Source organism: Bufo bufo, chromosome 1 (assembly GCF_905171765.1).
Source record: "Bufo bufo chromosome 1, aBufBuf1.1, whole genome shotgun sequence".
Classification (NCBI taxonomy): domain Eukaryota; kingdom Metazoa; phylum Chordata; class Amphibia; order Anura; family Bufonidae; genus Bufo; species Bufo bufo.
In genome coordinates this window covers 455,363,348-455,383,082 of record NC_053389.1, presented here as the reverse complement: position 1 = coordinate 455,383,082, position 19,735 = coordinate 455,363,348, and the positions used below count along the sequence as shown (strand labels likewise).

Here is a 19,735-nt window from a genome sequence, read left to right as displayed (position 1 = left end):
ACGCTGGGCGGCTAGAACTGCATTCTGGGAGTTGTAGTTTTACTACAGCAGGCAAATGCTGTAACGCAGTTTGCTGACTGGAAGGATGGCGCTCCCGTGTGATGACGTCATTGATAGTGGACGCCTGGAAGGAGGAGTAGTAACATGGCGTCCACGAGTGCGTCGTCTGTATCCCTGCAACATAGAAAGACAGGCCGAAACGAACAGGGGGCGATAGGCGGCCGGGGTCCTGGGGGGAAAGCGAAGCGGAAATGGAGACCCAACCAAGACCGGAAGGTGTTTGAGGGCAGCACTAGAGAAGGTGAGGGGCATGCTCTGGGCCTAGAAGTGGCGCTGGTGGCAGCCATCTAGGGGCTATCTATGTACATAATCTATTGCTGGCTATATGGCAGTGCACCCCTGGACGGTCTCATACCTGTCCATAGGGGATAGTCAGCATATTGATGCCATGGGGGTATGTGATCAGGACCCCCATCTAGGAAGCAGTGCCCTTGGTTGGCATGAATGGTCGCACGTAATAATCCAGAAATATATGGCAGCTTGTGGGGTGGACAGCTCTCCTCATTCCTCATCTATTCTGTGCCTCAGTTTTCAAGGTGTTTTCTTTCGAGTAATAGGACGACCCCTGAATCGTGACCTGCTTACAGGGAGTGCTCCACACAGATCTCTGAACCGCGCCACAGTATGTGATCTATAGGATTCAGCTTCTGAATGTAGAATAGGCTAAAACACTGATCGTGCCAGGGGGTCCGCACACGGGTGTGCCAGGGGGTCCGCACATGGGTTTGCCCTGTTGTCATTCAGTGGCTCTTCCATGTCAAATCCATCTGGGCGCACTCCTTATTTGTGCAGGATTTTCTGTTGCGTCTGAAATGCAGGATGTCTGGAGATCCTATGTTAGGGATCAGCAACTTCCATCACTTTAGCTGTTGTGACACTACAAGTCCCAGCAGGCTCCTTCACTCCTATGGGAGTTCTAAGAACAGCTGATCTAGGAGCTGTAATTTTCACCACAGCTGGCAGTTGCTGGCCCCTGTCCTTTGGTTTAGAGGGACTGTCCAGGCTACAGATAGTGATCATCATTCCTCAGGATAGGTCATCAATCCGATCGGTGGAGATCTGAATATTGGCACCCCTGCCGATCAGCTGTTTGAAGGGGTTAACCATCTCCCTTGTAGCGGCCGTGCAATGTAATTACAACTGTTCATCCCATTCAAGTGAATAGAAGAGGAAACTGTAATTCCGCTACACAGTGTGCTGGTTAACATCGGAGACAATGCAGAGCTTGCACCGCTACCCCTTCAAACAGCTGATCGGCGGTGGGGCCAATAGCTAGACCTGTGGATAAGTCATCAATATCTATAGCTCAGATGACCCCCTTTAATACCCCTTTAAGCCTTACCCCGATAATAAGCCCTAGATACAGCCATATATTTTTTTTTATATAATGGGAAGGTGGGGGAAGTGTGCAGGCTGCAGCATCTCAGGAGCGCTTACTAATGCCTCCTGAACTGCCATAAAACTGTGGCGGGCGGGCAGCGCAGGCTTCAGTGAAGCCACCAGCCCGCGCATACATTGCAGCACTAAGCAGGTGGGCTGGAGGCTTCACTTAAGGCTAAATTATGCCGGCAGCCCGCACTTACCTTCACTTTCACATTGGGCGGGCTGCCGGCTTCTCTGTATGCCCTGTACTGCTGCCAGCCCGCACTTTCTTACTTGCATGAAGGAGGCAGCAGGAGGATCTCTGCTCCCTACATCGTATCTGCTCTCCCTGGTACCGTAGATTGCTGCCTAGGTCCCTTGGGTAAGGACAGCTCGGGGGCAATATACGGTACCAGAATGAAAATCGTGTGGCAAATATGACTATAACCCCTCTCATCCATAGGAATACACCCATGTACTGCAGTATATGGGTTACATTCCTATGGATGAGGGAGTTATAGTCATATTAAATATAACACTGTCCAGGGACTGTTCTGTAATTGACATGTGTCTATATAAAATATGTTCATGGAGCCAAAATAAGCCCTACCCCAATAATAAGCCCTAACCCTTTTTTTGGAGAAAAAAATAATTTAAGACACTGTCTTATTGTTGGAGAAACTGTATTAGGGAGCTGCATTCAATCCATGCCATACCTTACCATATTATAGACAAGCAATTCTTCTACAGGAGAATACCTGTTACGTGGCATGAGATGGCGCTGCATAGGATCAGGCGATATGGAGGTGATAAAGGCTTCTGTATTTAATGATTTCAGAATGTGGACCCGCGTTGTTTTTCATGTCATTCACTAAATTGCAGCTTTTCAAGCTAAAGGTGTTCCCCTTGATATCTTAAGACTAGCAAGAGGTTATCAGAGCTGCACAGTCTTCATAATGGTATGTGATGGAGGACCTAGCCGTGTACTTTTATTTACTTGGGTCACTTCTTCTCTAGGACAAGGCTTTGCTCTGTGGAGAAAGAAGAAGGTGCAGTCAGAATATAAAAAGCTGCTAAGAAAACAAAAGAAGGCAAATCCTAAAGAAGTCTCCTACAGTGATCACTACCCTGAACATCTGAGGCATCTCTATGTGGCTGAAGAAGAGAGGCTGAAAAGGCAAGAAAAACAGAGGAAACCTGCGACAAAGCCTCCTGAGACCATAGCGGAGGAGCAGGAAGTAAGTAGTGAACATCTGAGGCATCTCTATGTGGCTGAAGAAGAGACACTGAAAAGGCAAGAAAAACCGAGGAAACCTGAGACAAAGCCACCTGAGACAAAGCCTCCTGAGACCGTAGAGGAAGAGCAGGAAGTCATGTAAGATCCTGGTAATAACATGTAGTAATTGCTTGTCCCAGGAACTTTATATGGCTTGCAAGCAGGACAACCCCTTGTCAGTGAGATGACCAGTTCTGCACATCTTAGTGATCAATTGATATTTCTAGGGGAGTGTGCCCACCTTTCTCTACATGGGAGATGTGGTATTACCATGAATGGATTTGAATGGGCTCCTACAGTCAGGTCCATAAATATTGGGACATCGACACAATTCTAACATTTTTGGCTCTATACACCACCACAATGGATTTAAAATGAAACAAACAATATGTGCTTTAATTGCAGACTGTCAGCTTTAATTTGAGGGTATTTACATCCAAATCAGGTGAACGGTGTAAGAATTACAACAGTTTGCATATGTGCCTCCCACTTGTTAAAGGGTTTCTATCACTTCGTATGACATAATTAGCTCTCAGACACTAGCGATCCGCTAGTGTCTGCTCTGGCCAACCATCCTAATATAACCGCTTTTGGGGCAGCCGTTTTGCTAAAAAAATAACTTTTATAAATATGCTAATGAGCCTCTAGGTGCTATGTGGGCGTCATTAGCACCTAGAGGCTCCGTCTACCTTCATACACAGCCACCGCCCAGCGCGTCCCTCCAGCCCGCCCATCTCCTGCTGAATGCGATCCTCCGTGTGACGCAGCGGACGAATTCTCGCGTATGCGCCGTGCGCGGCTGTATTCGGCGCATGCGCAGTGAATGTCTGACCGCTTCCCTGCTCAGACATCTCCACTGCGCCTGTTCTTCGGAGCACTATGACGTCATCGGCGCAGGCGCAGTGGAGATGTCTGAGCAGGGAAGCGGTCAGACATTCACTGCGCATGCGCCGAATACAGCCGCGCACGGCGCATGCGCGAGAATTCGTCCGCTGCGTCACACGGAGGATCGCATTCAGCAGGAGATGGGCGGGCTGGAGGGACGCGCTGGGCGGTGGCTGTGTATGAAGGTAGACTGAGCCTCTAGGTGCTAATGACGCCCACATAGCACCTAGAGGCTCATTAGCATATTTATAAAAGTTATTTTTTAAGCAAAACGGCTGCCCCAAAAGCGGTTATATTAGGATGGTTGGCCAGAGCAGACACTAGCGGATCGCTAGTGTCTGAGAGCTAATTATGTCATACGAAGTGATAGAAACCCTTTAAGGAACCAAAAGTAATGAGACAGAATAATAATCATAAATCAAACTTTCACTTTTTAATACTTTAATCCTTTGCAGTCAATTACAACCTGAAGTCTGGAACGTATAGACCTCACCAGATGCTGGGTTTCATCCCTGGTGATGCTCTGCCAGGCCTCTACTGCAACTGTCTTCAGTTTCTGCTTGTTCTTGGGGCATTTTCCCTTCAGTTTTGTCTTCAGTAAGTGAAATGCATGCTAAATCGGATTCAGGTCAGGTGATTGACTTGGCCATTGCAGAACATTCCACTTCTTTCCCTTAAAAAAATTATTTGGTTGCTTTTGCAGTATGCTTTGGGTCATTGTCTATCTGCACTGTGAAGTGCCGTCCAATGAGTTCTGAAGCATTTGGCTGAATATGAGCAGATAATATTGCCCGAAACACTTACGAATTCATCCTGCTGCTTTTGTCAGCAGTCACATCATGAATAAATACAAGAGAAGAAGTTCCATTGGCAGCCATGCATGCCCACGCCATCACACTACCACCACCATGCTTCACTGATGAGGTGGTATGCTTAGGATCATGAGCAGTTCCTTTCCTTCTCCATACTCTTCTCTTCCCATCACTCAGGTACAAGTTGATCTTGGTCTCATCTGTCCGTAGGATGTTGTTCCAGAACTGTGAAGGCTTTTTTAGATGTTGTTTGGCAAACTCTAATCTGGCCTTCCTGTTTTTGAGGCTCAGCAATGGTTTACATCTTGTACCCTCTGTATTCACTCTGGTGAAGTCTTCTCTTGATTGGTGACTTTGACACACATACACCTACCTCCTGGAGAGTGTTCCTGATCTGGCCAACTGTTGTGAAGGGGGTTTTCTTCACCAGGGGAAGAATTCTTCGGTCATCCACCACACTTGTTTTTCGTGGTCTTCTGGGTCTTTTGGTGTTGCTGAGCTCACCCATTCGTCCCTTCTTTTTAAGAATGTTCCAAACAGTTGTTTTGGCCATGCCTAATGTTTTTGCTATCTCTCTGATGGGTTTGTTGTGTTTTTTCAGCCTAATGATGGTTTGCTTCACTGATAGTGACAGCTCTTTGGATCTCATCTTGAGAGTTGACAGCAACAGATTCCAAATGCAAATAGCAAACTCTGGACCTTTTATCTGCTCATTGTAATTGGGATAATGAGGGAATAACACACACCTGACCATGGAACAGCTGAAAAGCCAATTGTCCTATTACTTTTGGTTCCTTAGCAAGTAGGAGGCACATATGCAAACTGTTGTAATTCCTACACCGTTCATCTGATTTGGATGTAAATACCCTCAAATTAAAGCTGACAGTCTGCAGTTAAAGCACATCTTGTTTGTTTCATTTCAAATCCATTGTGGTGGTGTATAGAGCCAAAAATGTTAGAATTGTGTCCATGTCCCAATATTTATGGACCTGACTGTATTTAAAGAGAATCACCAGTTTTAAAAGGAACCTGTCACCTGTACTATGCTGCCCTCAATATGCTTCATAGTTACACATAGGAAAGAAACCTGTCAGGAAGCGGGGGAGGGTGGGGCTAGAGCGTCTCATCAGACTCCTTTCCCGCACAGCGCTGGGGTGCACTGCAGGATTCGTCATTACTATAAGTACTGACTGCCGTGGCAGACCTTTGTTCACTGGCTCTGTCACTACGCTATGCTGACCAGATACTATCTTTATTTTTATGTATCTTATTGTATTTTCTTTGTTGATAAAACTTTATTAAAATCAGATTATACATAAACTGATGATGGAGAACCTGAGAAAAATGCTAGGTCACTTAATTGAATTCACCCAGTCATTTTCTTCATTTATTTTTTTACTGAGGGCTTTTAAGTACTGAGCACACTCCAGGGAGTCCTCATATTCATGAGCGCCCCCCTTCCCCACTGAAGAAAGTGGCGAGGAGAGCCGGGAGCCCATGAATACGAGGACCCTACTGAGCAGACTCCAGCAACGAGCTGATTTTAAGAGGACTGTGTTAATACATGTAAGTGACCTAATGTTTTCATCGGGGTCTTTGTCAGATGGAGCAGCATAAAACTGGCCACAGGTTCCTTTTAATACAAAGTCTCACCAAGTTCTCCAGAACATTATCCATTTCTCCACTAGCTCCCTGCACCAGCTAATAGAGGGTTAGGGGGAAGAAGATATGCTTTACCCCAAACCTTTGTTTGTTGTTTTTCATCTGTATTCTGCAGACCAAAGAAACCATTTAAGAAGAAAACGTCAAATCAAAAAGCGAAAGAAGACTATGAACGGGTGCAGCGTGAACGTGCAAAGAAGAGAGAAGTAAGGACAGCAGATTGTTTAACCTCACTGTCTGTGAGGATGAACAGCACTCTTTAGTATAAGAGTAGTGGGTGCTAGTCTCCAAGGGGGTGGTAAAATCCCCCAAAGGTAGTGTGAACAATAAAGATGAAAAAAAACAAAACGGAGACAGCACGTCCAAACTTGTGGAATTTAATTCGAGATGCAACGTTTCGGCTTAAGGAAGCCTTTGGCCGAAACGTTGCATCTTGATTAAATTCCACAAGTTTGGACGTGCTGTCTCCGTTTTTTTTTTTTCTTTTTTTCATCTTTATTGTCTGTGAGGCTTGTCTCAAAACTTCTAGATTAAAGGGAGTCTGACATCAGTAATGGATCATAAACCAATGCCACCGACAAATACGCTCGGCTCACCTGAAGATCTGTCTTTATGCTGTAGATAGGCAGCTAGTAAGGTTATGCAAATTAGTAGTTCCATGCCCTGAGGGTGTTCAGGGCACAAAAGATAAACCTTCATCCTCCCTGTTCCTCCCTATGAACATTGATTGACAAGGCTGGGCATTACATACGTTATCTTGCCTGTCCCTGTCACATGAGCAGTACACTACAGAGCTTCCGCTGGGATGAATACAAGACCTGTTCTTGTCCTGCCAGAGACTCTGGGATGTACTGCTCATGCGCTCAATGTGTAAAAGCATGGCGCTTGCACAAGAAGACGGACAGGCAAGATGACATATCTAATGCCTGGCCATGTCAATGAATGTTCATGGAGAGGGGCAGGGTGGTTAAGGGAGACCCACACAATTTTGCTGAGCTTCACCCCTTTGCTGAGCACGACTGAAAGTGTAGAAACCCAAAATATACCAAATAGATTTTTTTTTTTTTTTTTTTTTTTTTTTTTTTTGGTACTGACACATTAGTAAATCTGCCCTGTGTTTTCTTCAGGTGAGCTGAGCCTATTTGTCAGGGGCACTGGCTATTTAAACTATTTACAAGTTTTATTCTGCAACTCATTTTTCTGCAGATCTGGTGACGTACCGGGTCTCCACTAGGTGGAGGCTTCCGCCTAGCAGTGTTCCCAGTGACGTCACCCGCACTAATGGGCGGGCTTTATCGCCGTAAAACAGGCTAGGGCAGTGCTAAAGCCAGAAATCTCAGCCTGGAAAGAACGCTAAAATAAAACAAGAAATACTGCGCATTGTAAAAATGTGAACAAAAAAAGCCCTTTCCCTGCGCAATACAGCGCAGGGAAAAGGAGAGCAGCAGAGCATGAAATGCTCTGATGGTCATCTCAGAGGGGCTCCCTGGGAGAAAAACGGGGATATGTCTGGGTTCAGCTCTCAACCTGTACAACCCCTTTTAATAAAGAATATCCAAGGTTGGACAAATTGTAAAGTAAAGCTAAAATAGCAGCCTATATAGCTTAACAGCCAGGCATGTGCCTTGTAACCTTTCCTCCCATGCCTTTCTTTTAAAGAAGGCCAATTACCTCTCCTGACATTCCTGTGTTGGCAAATTATCATCATAAATTAAAAATAATTTCTTAGAATTCTGTGTTGTGCAGTTCCTCTGTCATTCCTCCTGTAAATGTATGAACAAATTGACAACTGTATCCCTACACCGTCTAGTCAGTTCTGTCTTTGTTAGACTTTGTGGGGACACCCCGCTGCCACTTTATTGAGCAGGAGTTACAGAGGAAGGCATGACATAGATTAATGAGGTGATTAATACTGACAGGTCTCTGTCTCAGTATATCCTCATACACTCTGGCTGTTGCTATCTCCCGACAAAAAGCTTGTACTCCAGCCTAAAAATGAAATGTGGTTTTTAAGATCTTCGGTAAGATTTTTTTTTTGTGATTTTAAAGTTTGCCTAGCTTTAGTAAGCTGGGATATTGTTGAGTTCTTGACACATGCATGAAGGGGTTTTGGTACTTACTCTTATAAAAATGCTTCTTTTGTGTTCATTTTAGGAAGCAGAGAACAACAGGAAGAGAAGAGAAGAGGCCATCAAACTCCACAAACAGAAGAGAATGGAAGCCTATAAAGTTTTAAGCTCAAAAACAAAGAAAGGACAGCCCAACTTTAATGTCCACATGGAGTACTTGCTGAAGAAAATCCAGAGCAAATCTTAATTTATTACCAGTTTTCAAAGGGGTTGTGCAAGAGTGTGTGTATGTGTAAAATAAAATATATATTCACACATACACACACACTCTTGAAGGGAAGCTTACTGACCTGCTTCCCGCTCCTTCTCCTCCAGGCCCCTGATGCTCTGCTAGGCTCCCTTGCTGGTTTGTGGCGGAGACTGGATTGCATCATGTGACCATTTATCATGATGTAAGGGGATCCGATCACCTTCTCAGCCAATGATTGGCTGCAGCCAATTCAAACCAGATGTTTTAAGCGAGGGAGGCCAACAGAGCATCACAGGCTGAGGGGTGAAGGAGCGGAGAGCCGGGAAGCAGGTCAGTAAGCTTTCCTTTACAGGCCCCCCCCCCCCCCCCCCCCCCCCATTCTTGCACAACCCGTTTAAAGCGTGCATCGTCAGTGGTGCGTTGTGACATTACATCCTTTCTTGTGAGAGGCTTTTAAATAAAAACTTTTTAAAACATGTTTCTAAAGAAAACAAAATAAACCGAGAAGGAAAAAATATAGTACGAGTTAACACAATTTACATGCATACATTACATTTTTTGATAAGTAGGATCTGCAGCTAAAATTACAGCTGTGTGAACAGCAGTACAGCCTACCATTGAAAACAAAGGAAGGTGGACTCTTTGTGGCTTGAGGGGTCTTTTTGGCGCACAATGTGCACCAAATTCTGTCTGCAAAGGCTGTGTGAACACCCCCTTAAGGTGAACCTGTCACCATGAACATGCAGTGCAATCTGCAGTCAGCATGTCGTAGAGTAGGAGGAGCTGAGCTTATATTTGTGGGAAAAGATTCAGTAAAACTTGTAGTTTGCACGTACAACTTTAGCAGTCGCTGATTAGGTCTGCTCTTCCTATAAAACTGTATATCAATCTGCTCTGTAACATGCTGCCTGCAGATTACACTGAATGTTCATGGTGACAGGTGCTCCTTAAGGGTTTGTTCACACAGCTTTTGCAGACTGAATTTGGCGCACATTGTGCGCCACAAAGAGTCCCTTTGTTTTCAATGGTAGGCTACACTTCTGTTCACCCAGCTGTAGTTTGAGCCGCAACCAGACAAAGGAAGCTGCACCAAACTCAGCTGCCAACAGCTACCATGTGAGCTTTTGACAACTCACATGGTAGCTTGGAAAAAGCCTCTACCGTTTTTGATGCAGTTTTTTCAGGCCAGGAGTAGATCCAGCAGGAAGAAGTAAAAGTTGTTCCTTTATATTTCCCCTTTCTCATGAATCCACTCCTGACTGGCTCTGAAAAAACGCATAAAAAATTGTGGCTTTTTCCCCCCAAAAAATGCTGTCAAGCAATCCAGGAATATTACAGACACTGAAATGCAGAGAGCACGTCAGCCAATCATTGTCCTCAGCTGTAGGCCACTGATGATACTGATTGACTGTAGCTGTCATCTGCCATATGACATGTCACCGCTTTTAAAGGTTTTGGGGATACTGTCTCTCCGTGGGGAGAGAGCACCTTAGTCGGCGTGAGGAGACTTATAGTCCATAAATGCTCCTGTTTTTTTTTTTTTGGAAGATAAGCAGCCCCATTGTTCCAGGCAACTGCGTTTTTTCCCATATTCTACAGAACCAACAAGTGGAAAAAGCATGCTCATAGTATAGCCGGGCACATAAAGATTGTCATACAACTGTAACCCACCTTACACTAGTCCAATACGTTTTCCAGAATCATGACTTATTATATGGGGTTTATTTGAAGCACTTTAAAACAACATACTGATGGTGGTATCAACTACTATGCCGTATTAAAGTGTCTCAAAACTCAGATTTTATGATAAGTCTCGGTGCTAGAAAATTTAGTTGACTATTTCTAGACTGATTCCCCTACATCTTCCATGATACATGACTTTAATCCAGGTGAGCTAGGACAGCACGGCTCATTTTACACTCTACACTTTACATACAGTATCTAATGTCTCTACACTTTACATACAGTATCTAATGTGTAAAAGTGTCTGCAAAATACTATATAGCCAACATCTTTTGGTAGCCTTCATATTTAAAATACATATAATTATAATAAAAACTTGGAGGACGAGGTGAGGCGCTGGTCACAGTAGTGAGCCAGCTCTATGAAACATATAGGAGACTACAGCACCACATACCTCTTACATCCAGTGACATCTCCTGTGATGTAGACGTTCTCTCTACTACTCTCTGTTTTAGCCAGACCGCAATGCCACATTCTTTCAGCCACATCTTGTCTGCAGAGTTTGTTACACAGATGTTAGAGTTCTCAATTTTTCCATCAACCAAACCTCCCCACCTTTTCAACACAAACTCGCCATCCTGCTGCCACTCCAAATACTGTTCCCACTGTGCTCTTCAATACCTCAAAATACTATTCTGCTGAAAAATAGTGCCCCCCAGTAGAAATAATGTCCCTATAGTGCCCCCAGTAATAATAATGTCCGCTACAATGCCCCCAGTAATAAAAATAAAACTGTATATTGTGCTCCTATTAATAATACCTGTATAGTGTCCCCAAAAGTAATATGCCCCTGTAATAGAAATGCTTCTACAGCTACAGTGCCTCCAGCATTTATATCCCGTTTTACCCCCAGTAAAAATGCCCCTGTACAAAAAAATCCCACTATAGTGCCCTAGTATTAAAATGCCTCCAGTAATGCCCAATATAGTCCCCTCATAAAAAAATGCTCCCTGTAGCACCTCGGTATTAAAAATCCGCAGTGCTACCAGTAATGCCCCTTATTCTGTCCCCAGTATTAAAAATTCACCTAGAGTGCACTGAATAATGCTGCCAGGTATGTTCCCCACAATGCCCCTTCAGAAGTAGTCCCCCATAGTATTCCACCAGTAGTAATGTTCCTCACAGTGCCCCTCCAGTATCAACATCCCCCCACAGTGCCCCTCCAGTAGCAATGTGCCCCACCAATAGTAATTTCCCACACAGTGGCCATCCAGTAGTAATGTCCTCCACAATGCCTGCCTAGTAGTAGTATCATGCCCCACAATAGAAATGTACTCTACAGTGGTCTCCTCCCTAGTAACGTCCTGCATAGTGCTCATCCGCCCTCCTTCAGTAAAGTACCCCCTGCAGTGTTCTCCTTCCTACTAGTAATGTCGCCCAAGTGGGCAATAAAAAAAAAGCTAATACTGTACCTCTCTCCTGATTGCCAGAGTTTATGATGCAGGCCACAACCTCTTCTGGTCTACTGCCTGGGATGCAGGTGGCCAGATGCACACACGTCACTGCGCTGCAAAGGCAGGCACGATGACATCATGCCCGCCTGCGTCAGAATTTAGTACCTCATAGGCCTGAGGCCTATGAGGATGATCGGCGGTGCAGGGAACTATCTGCACCCATGCCCCACTGTAGTATACAACTGCATCGCGCTGGTGAGTCTAGTCGCAAATTTTCCACCTCATCACCACGATGGCCCACAAGGAGATTGACCTCTGTAGGGGCAGGAACAGAGAGAGGGTTTAAATCCCCCCCTCCCACCACCAACACCTGTGTTTTCTGTCCCTACAGAGGACAAGGGCAGAGAGAGGTCTCCCTATCCAGGGAGATGAAGATGAAAGTTTCCTCAACACCACACCGAATTACCTTGGGTTCCCCTGCCCTCCTGCGGTCTCAGTACTAAAGCTGGGCAGGGGTGATGTGGGAGGCCTCGCTCCGTTTGATACGTGAGCCTGCTCCTCTGGACGCGATCTCCCGCCGGGCCTCCTATGGCTGTAGCCGGGCTGCACGTCTGGCTCTTCAGGTATGCGGCAACGTCACTTCCGGTGGACGGAGGAAGTGACGTATAAAGTGCGTGTCTCCTGCAAACATCGGCACAGCACATGGAAGTGCCGAGGCAACAGCTTGTTGTTTGTGCCGACATGTCAGCAGACCTCGCTCTCCAGGAGACCCCTCTGTGCCGCCTGCCGTAAGTTCCCCTGTGGGGAGAAGTGCTATTATCCTGATGACTTTGCACTTTTGTCAGGGTACCTGTGTCGTCCATCTTCCTCCTCCACTCTTTCTCAGGCTTGGGGCTTATTATACTATTATTATATACGTGTATATGTGTTCCACTAGCCTGATTGGGGTTACTTTCCCCTCCTAGGTACCTAAGGAGGCACAGAAGAAGGTTAGGAAGCCTGCTTAATGCATATCTTGTTATAAGCCCCTTCCAGACGATTACCGTAAGAGGTTATGTAAAGATTGCATCTCTAGCGTTAAACGGGAAGAACAGCCTTCTTTAATTGAAGAACTTAGATCCATGATACATGAGGAAGTAAAATCCTCTTTATCTCAGCTTTCCTCCTTACCCAGGGATCTACCTCCATCTAAAAGACAGAGAATAGCGTCCCTTTCTTCCTCCGATTCAGAAGAGATTGCGGAAGACGCTTCATCCTCTAGACCCTGGGATGATGAGGAAGCTTCCTCTGATATAGAGTTTTCTGAATCCGATACAAGATTTTGTTTCTCTTCGGAAGGCATGCCAGACTTGCTAAAGGAAGTCAGAGCCACTATGGGGGTGGAAGAAGCCCAAAAAACTCATTCTGTGCAGGATGAGATGTTCGGCAGACTTCGAGTTAAGAAAACCTGTGTCTTCCCGATTAATGAGAATATACGTGATATGGTTCTCGAGGAGTGGTCAAATCCCGAGAAATGCGTGGGAGTGTCCAAATCCTTTAAGAATCGACTGCTGTTTGATCCAAATGAATGCAAAATATTCAATGAAACACCTAAAATTGATATACAGGTGGCAAAAGTAAATAAAAAGACTGCCTTACCCTTTGAGGATGCCTCCCAGTTACGCGACCCCATGGACAGGAAGGCGGATAGTTTGTTGAAAAAATCGTGGGAAGCCGCTATGTACAGCCTAAAATCTAATATAGCCGCCACCTCTGTGGCAAGATCCATGGGATTGTGGTTGAACGACTTGGAGTCTCATATTCGGGGGAACACCCCTAGAGAAGAGATCTTGAGGTCCCTTCCCTTGCTAAAATCCGCCACTGCATTTATGGCGGACGCTTCGGCAGAATCTGTCAGAATTGCCACCAAAGACGCCAGCCTCTCCAATGCGGCCCGCGGGGCTCTGTGGATGAAGTGCTGGTCGGGGGATAACACCTCAAAGATAAAGCTGTGCTCCATCCCATTCTCGGGCCCTGTGTTAGACCGTATTTTAGAAAAGGCGTCAGACAAGAAGAAGGGTTTTCCGGAGGAACGACCCTATAAAAGGAGATATCCCTTTCGTGCCCCCACTAGTCAAAGTAGGCCCTACAGAGATAAAGGGAAGTCGGGGAGCTGGAGCTACCCGAAAGGAGGCAAGGGAAGAGGTACCCCCCCCCCCCCCACCCCCTCTTCCCAGAACAAATCAACAAATCTACTGACAGACAATGATGCCAGGGTCAGGGGGAGATTAAATAATTTTCTAGCCCCATGGGAATCCATTACTCTGAATCCTTGGGTCCGGGAGATCATAAAATCCGGCTACCAGATAGAGTTTTCTTCATCTCCCCCAAACCGCTTCATTGTAACCAATCCAGGCTCTTTCAATGTACGCAAGGAGATCCTGCAGGGGGTACAGAACCTTTTAGACATGGGCGTGGTAACCCGAGTACCATCAACACAGCTAGGACAGGGGTTCTATTCGAATCTCTTCTTGGTGCAAAAGAAGGAAGGTTAATTTCGCACCATCATAAACTTAAAGACCCTAAACAACTTCATAGTATATTGAAAATTCAGGATGGAGTCCCTAAAATCCCTGATACCACTAATAGGAAGAAACGCTCTGATGTGTACAGTAGACCTAAGGGATGCTTATTATCACGTCCCGATCCATCCGAATTTCCAGAAGTTTCTGAGATTTGCCATTCAAGATCGCAAGGGTGCAACCCTTCACTTCCAATTTACAGCTCTTCCCTTTGGGATATCATCTGCTCCCAAGATCTTCACGAAACTAGTGGTTGAGATGGTGGCTTCCCTGAGACACAAGGGCTTGGTGATCGTGCCATGACTGGATGACTTCCTCCTGATTGGAAACTCAGAAAGCCAGCTCAGAACAGACCTAGTAACCTTCCTGTCACTCATTGTCACGGATGGTGTACAGGAAACAAGACAATACCATATAAACAATGTCTCTCTGGATCCACAACTAAGGAACAAAGGGAGACCCCTGCAATAGACCTGCCGCTCTCCCTCACTGCTCAGCCTATGCGAACACCCCAAAGGTGGATGGCCGCATATCCACGTTCCTCGGCTATCTATTACCTGAAGACCCTACAATAGTGAAGGGACACGACCACCGGCTCCCTACACTGACACGGAGGGAGTCAGGGTCACCTGGATCCAGAAAAGACAAAATCATAAAAACATAAACAGCACTTATCTTGCAGACGACTGAGGACTGGGAACTGGGAACAGCATGCACACACACTCCAGGAAGTTGTATCAGCCGCACACTACTGCATTATGGGGAGGAAGTTAAAGGGTAGCAATCAGTCCAACTGCATGACAGCTGAGATAGACGAATGAGATGAGAAACTAAACCAAAACAAAGAAATTCAAGGAGGAGGATCTGAGAAGCTCCTGTGAGCGCTTCTCAGCTGTCTGGCTGTGACAGTACCCCTCCCTCTAGGAGTGGACTCCGGACACTCAAAGCCCACCTTCTCAGGATGGGACCTATGGAAAGCCCTGATGAGACGAGAGGCCTTAATGTCCGTCACTGGGACCCACATCCTCTCCTCAGGACCATAACCCTCCCAATGAACGAGGTACTGGAGGGAACCGCGGACAAGACGAGAATCCACAATCCTAGAGACCTGAAATTCAAGATTTCCATCAACCATAATCGGAGGAGGAGGCAAAGGCGAGGGTACAATAGGTTGAACATAAGGTTTCAATAAGGATTTATGAAAAACATTATGGATCTTCCAAGTCTGAGGAAGATCAAGACGGTAGGCAACAGGATTGATGACAGACAGGATCTTGTAAGGCCCAATAAACCTAGGACCCAACTTCCAGGAGGAAACCTTCAATTTGATATTCCTGGTAGACAACCACACCAGATCACCAACATTCAGGTCCGGACCAGGCACACGTCTCTTTTCCGCCACACGCTTATATCTCTCACTCATGCTCTTTAGATTATCCTGAATCTTTTGCCAAATAGATGACAAAGATGAGGAGAATCTGTCCTCATCAGGCAAACCAGAAGAGCCCTCTCCCGAGAAAGTCCCAAACTGCGGATGGAACCCATATGCACCAAAAAATGGTGACTTATCAGAGGACTCCTGACGACGGTTATTTAAAGCAAACTCAGCAAGGGACAAAAAAGAACACCAATCCTCCTGATTCTCCGCCACAAAACAGCGCAGATATGTCTCCAGATTCTGATTGACGCGCTCTGTCTGGCCATTCGACTGCGGAAGAGAATGACAACCGAACCCCCAAGCGAGAACAGAAAGCCTTCCAGAATCTGGAAACAAACTGCGTGCCCCTATCAGAGACTATGTCTGAAGGAATCCCATGCAATTTGACAACGTGGTCAATAAATGCCTGTGCCAGCGTCTTAGCATTGGGCAAACCAGGAAAAGGGATAAAATGCACCATTTTGCTAAAACGGTCCACCACCGCCAGAATCACAGACTTCCCCGAGGAACGAGGCAAGTCCGTTATGAAGTCCATGGACAGATGTGTCCAAGGACGGGAAGGAATGGGCAAAGGAAGGAGAGGACCTGATGGCCGTGAATGAGGGACCTTGGCACGAGCGCAAGTCTCGCAAGCTGCCACAAAACCCTCAACCGACTTACGAAGCGCAGGCCACCAGAATCTCCGAGCGATGAGATCTAGTGTGGCTCTTGCCCCCGGGTGCCCAGCAAGGACCGTGTCGTGGTGTTCTTTAAAAATCTTGTGTCTCAAAGCGAGAGGCACAAACAACCTCCCAGGAGGACAAAGATCAGGAGCTTCTAACTGGGCTGCCTGCACCTCTGCCTCCAATTCAGGAAAAAGAGCAGAGACCACCACACCTTCAGCCAAAATGGGACCCGGGTCTTCAAAATTCCCACCTCCCGGAAAACAACGTGACAGGGCATCTGCCTTCACATTCTTAACCCCAGGGCGGAACGTAACAACAAAATTAAACCTTGAAAAGAACAAAGACCATCTGGCCTGTCTCGGGTTCAGACGCTTGGCTGACTCCAAGTAGGCCAGATTTTTATGGTCAGTAAACACGGTAATAGGGTGTCTGGCTCCCTCTAGCCAATGGCGCCATTCCTCAAAAGCCAACTTGATGGCCAACAATTCCCTATCTCCCACATCATAATTTCTCTCTGCGGAGGAGAGTTTCTTTGAGAAAAAGGCACACGGTTGCCATTTGGCAGGAGAAGACCGAAACCCACCCCTACCTCAGAAGCATCAACCTCAACTATAAAGGGTAACGAAATATCAGGTTGTACTAGGATGGGAGCGGAAGCAAAACTCTCCTTGATATTAGAAAAGGCCTTACGCGCCTCTACCGACCAGGAAGAAAAATCTACCCCCTTTCTGGTCATATCAGTGAGTGGTTTAACAACAGAGGAATAATTCAAAATAAATTTCCTGTAATAATTGGCAAAGCCCAAAAAACGCATCAGCGCCTTCTGATTCTCAGGAAGCTCCCACTTAAGCACAGCGCGGACCTTCTCGGGGTCCATGCGAAAACCAGAAGCGGAGACAAGAAACCCCAGAAATTGGATTTCTGGAACCGCAAACACACATTTTTCCAGTTTCGCGTATAATTTATTCTCCCGCAGGATGAGCAAGACCTGACGTAAGTGTTCCTTATGAGTCTTGAAATCAGGAGAAAAAATCAAAATGTCATCCAAATACACTAATACAAATTTTCCCATTAAATGATAAAAAATGCTGTTGACGAAATGCTGAAAAACGGCTGGGGCATTCATCAAACCAAAAGGCATAACCAAATTCTCAAAATGGCCCTCAGGGGTATTGAAAGCCGTCTTCCATTCGTCTCCTTCTCTGACCCTAACCAGGTTGTATGCCCCTCTTAGGTCTAATTTGGAAAAGACTTTAGCCCCAACAACCTGGTTAAACAGGTCCGGGATCAGAGGAAGCGGATAAGGATCACGAATAGTGATACTGTTCAGCTCCCTGAAATCCAGACAAGGTCTTAAAGAACCATCTTTTTTCTTAACAAAGAAAAAACCAGCGGCAACAGGTGACTTCGAGGGTCGTATGTGTCCTTTTCTCAGACTCTCAGAGATATAAGCCCGCATAGCGACCCTCTCAGGTTGGGAGAGATTGTATAAACGAGATTTAGGCAGCTTGGCGCCTGGGATGAGATTAATAGGGCAATCATACTCCCTGTGCGGAGGTAAACCCTGAACTCCACTCTCAGAGAAGACATCCAAAAATTCAGAGAGGAAAGGTGGTACAGTCTTAGTAGAAACCTCAGAAACAGATGTTATGAGGCAATTCTCTCTGCAAAAGTTACTCCAACCATTTATTTGCCTCGCTTGCCAATCAATGGTGGGGTTATGTTTAGTGAGCCAGGGTAGCCCCAACACTAGAGGAGTAGGCAAACCGCTAAGGACGAAACATGACACATCCTCAACATGAGCATCACTCACAATTAAACGGATATTGTGAACTATGCCCTTTAATGATTTCTGGGAAAGTGGAGCTGAATCAATAGCAAAAACAGGAATATCCTTTCCCAAAGTGCATACCTGGAAACCATGAGTTATTGCAAATTGATTATCAATGAGGTTGACAGCTGCTCCACTATCCACAAAAATCTCACAAAAAATGCTCTTGCTCTCTAGCGCCACCCTAGCAGGCAGGACAAAACGGGAACTACAAGCAAACGGAAAACCTTCAATTTCCGCCTCAACCCTGCCAATAGTAACAGACGGAACATTTTTAAAAGATTTTTTCCTTTTTGTCTCTTTATTACTCCCAGAAAACTGCCTGAATCTCCTAGAGGGACAAACATTTGCCAGATGATTTATACCTCCACAACAAAAACAAACCCTCCCCTGCGGGCTGAATCTTCTATTGTCAGAGGCAATCAACCCCAGCTGCATGGACTCCTGCTCAGAAGGGGCTGACAGCGACTGAGACCCCTGTGCACAGAATGAGACCGCTGCACTGTCCCGGGACTGAGTATGACAGGAAGGAGAGATCTCTCCTCTCTCTCTAAGACGCCTGTCAATACGAACAGCCTGAGACATAGCAGAATCCAAGGAGGTAGGTCTTTCATGAAAGGCAAATGCATCTTTCAATCCCTCTGAAAGACCATAGCAAAATTGACTTCGGAGTGCAGCATCATTCCAACCCGTATCTGCTGCCCATCTCCGAAATTCTGAACAGTATATCTCTGCGGATTGTTTACCCTGGCATAACAGACGTAGTCTAGACTCAGCCAGAGCAATACAATACGGATCATCATATATCTGACCCAGGGCTAAAAAGAATTCATCCACTGAACGAAGGGGCCGTGCCCCCTCCGGCAGCGAAAAGGCCCAAGACTGAGCGTTACCCCTGAGCAGCAATATAATGATCCCCACCCTCCGTTCTTCATCACCAGAAGAATGGGGAAGAAGGCGAAAATGGAGTTTGCAAGCCTCTCTAAAACGCACAAAATTCTCACTACCCCCGGAGAACATATCCGGGAGCGAGATCTTAGGCTCAGCACAAACTCCATGAACGCAAGCTGAACCGGTCACCTGAAACTGAGAAAAAGTCTTACGGAGATCAGCTACCTCCAAAGAAAGACCCTGAAAGCATTCAGCCAAGAGTGAAACCGGATCCATGCTTGAGACGGTTTTGGCGGCTGATAATGTCACGGATGGTGTACAGGAAACAAGACAATACCATATAAACAATGTCTCTCTGGATCCACAACTAAGGAACAAAGGGAGACCCCTGCAATAGACCTGCCGCTCTCCCTCACTGCTCAGCCTATGCGAACACCCCAAAGGTGGATGGCCGCATATCCACGTTCCTCGGCTATCTATTACCTGAAGACCCTACAATAGTGAAGGGACACGACCACCGGCTCCCTACACTGACACGGAGGGAGTCAGGGTCACCTGGATCCAGAAAAGACAAAATCATAAAAACATAAACAGCACTTATCTTGCAGACGACTGACGACTGAGGACTGGGAACTGGGAACTGGGAACAGCATGCACACACACTCCAGGAAGTTGTATCAGCTGCACACTACTGCATTATGGGGAGGAAGTTAAAGGGTAGCAATCAGTCCAACTGCATGACAGCTGAGATAGACTAATGAGATGAGAAACTAAACCAAAACAAAGAAATTCAAGGAGGAGGATCTGAGAAGCTCCTGTGAGCGCTTCTCAGCTGT

The 19,735-nt window shown here is 46.1% G+C and overlaps 1 protein-coding gene across 1 annotated transcript; it reads left to right on the top strand.

Moving 5' to 3' along the window:
• Nucleotides 1-16: 16 nt before the first annotated feature.
• Nucleotides 17-8,434, top strand: CCDC59 (coiled-coil domain containing 59). The gene is made up of 4 exons (XM_040408527.1): nt 17-301; nt 2,440-2,797; nt 6,173-6,263; nt 8,212-8,434. Exons 1-4 carry the CDS (start codon nt 145-147, stop codon nt 8,371-8,373), a joined length of 768 nt encoding a protein of 255 aa, XP_040264461.1. The 5' UTR covers nt 17-144; the 3' UTR covers nt 8,374-8,434.
• The last annotated feature ends 11,301 nt before the right edge of the window (nt 8,435-19,735 follow it).

Excerpts from the sequence above, each read along its gene's own strand:
- CCDC59 (XM_040408527.1), top strand. The coding sequence starts at position 145 with ATGGCGTCCACGAGTGCGTCGTCTGTATCCCTGCAACATAGAAAGACA. Across the intron at positions 302-2,439 it reads TGAGGGCAGCACTAGAGAAG|GACAAGGCTTTGCTCTGTGG; the intron begins GTGAGGGGCATG and ends CTTCTTCTCTAG. Across the intron at positions 2,798-6,172 it reads GAGGAAGAGCAGGAAGTCAT|ACCAAAGAAACCATTTAAGA; the intron begins GTAAGATCCTGG and ends TGTATTCTGCAG.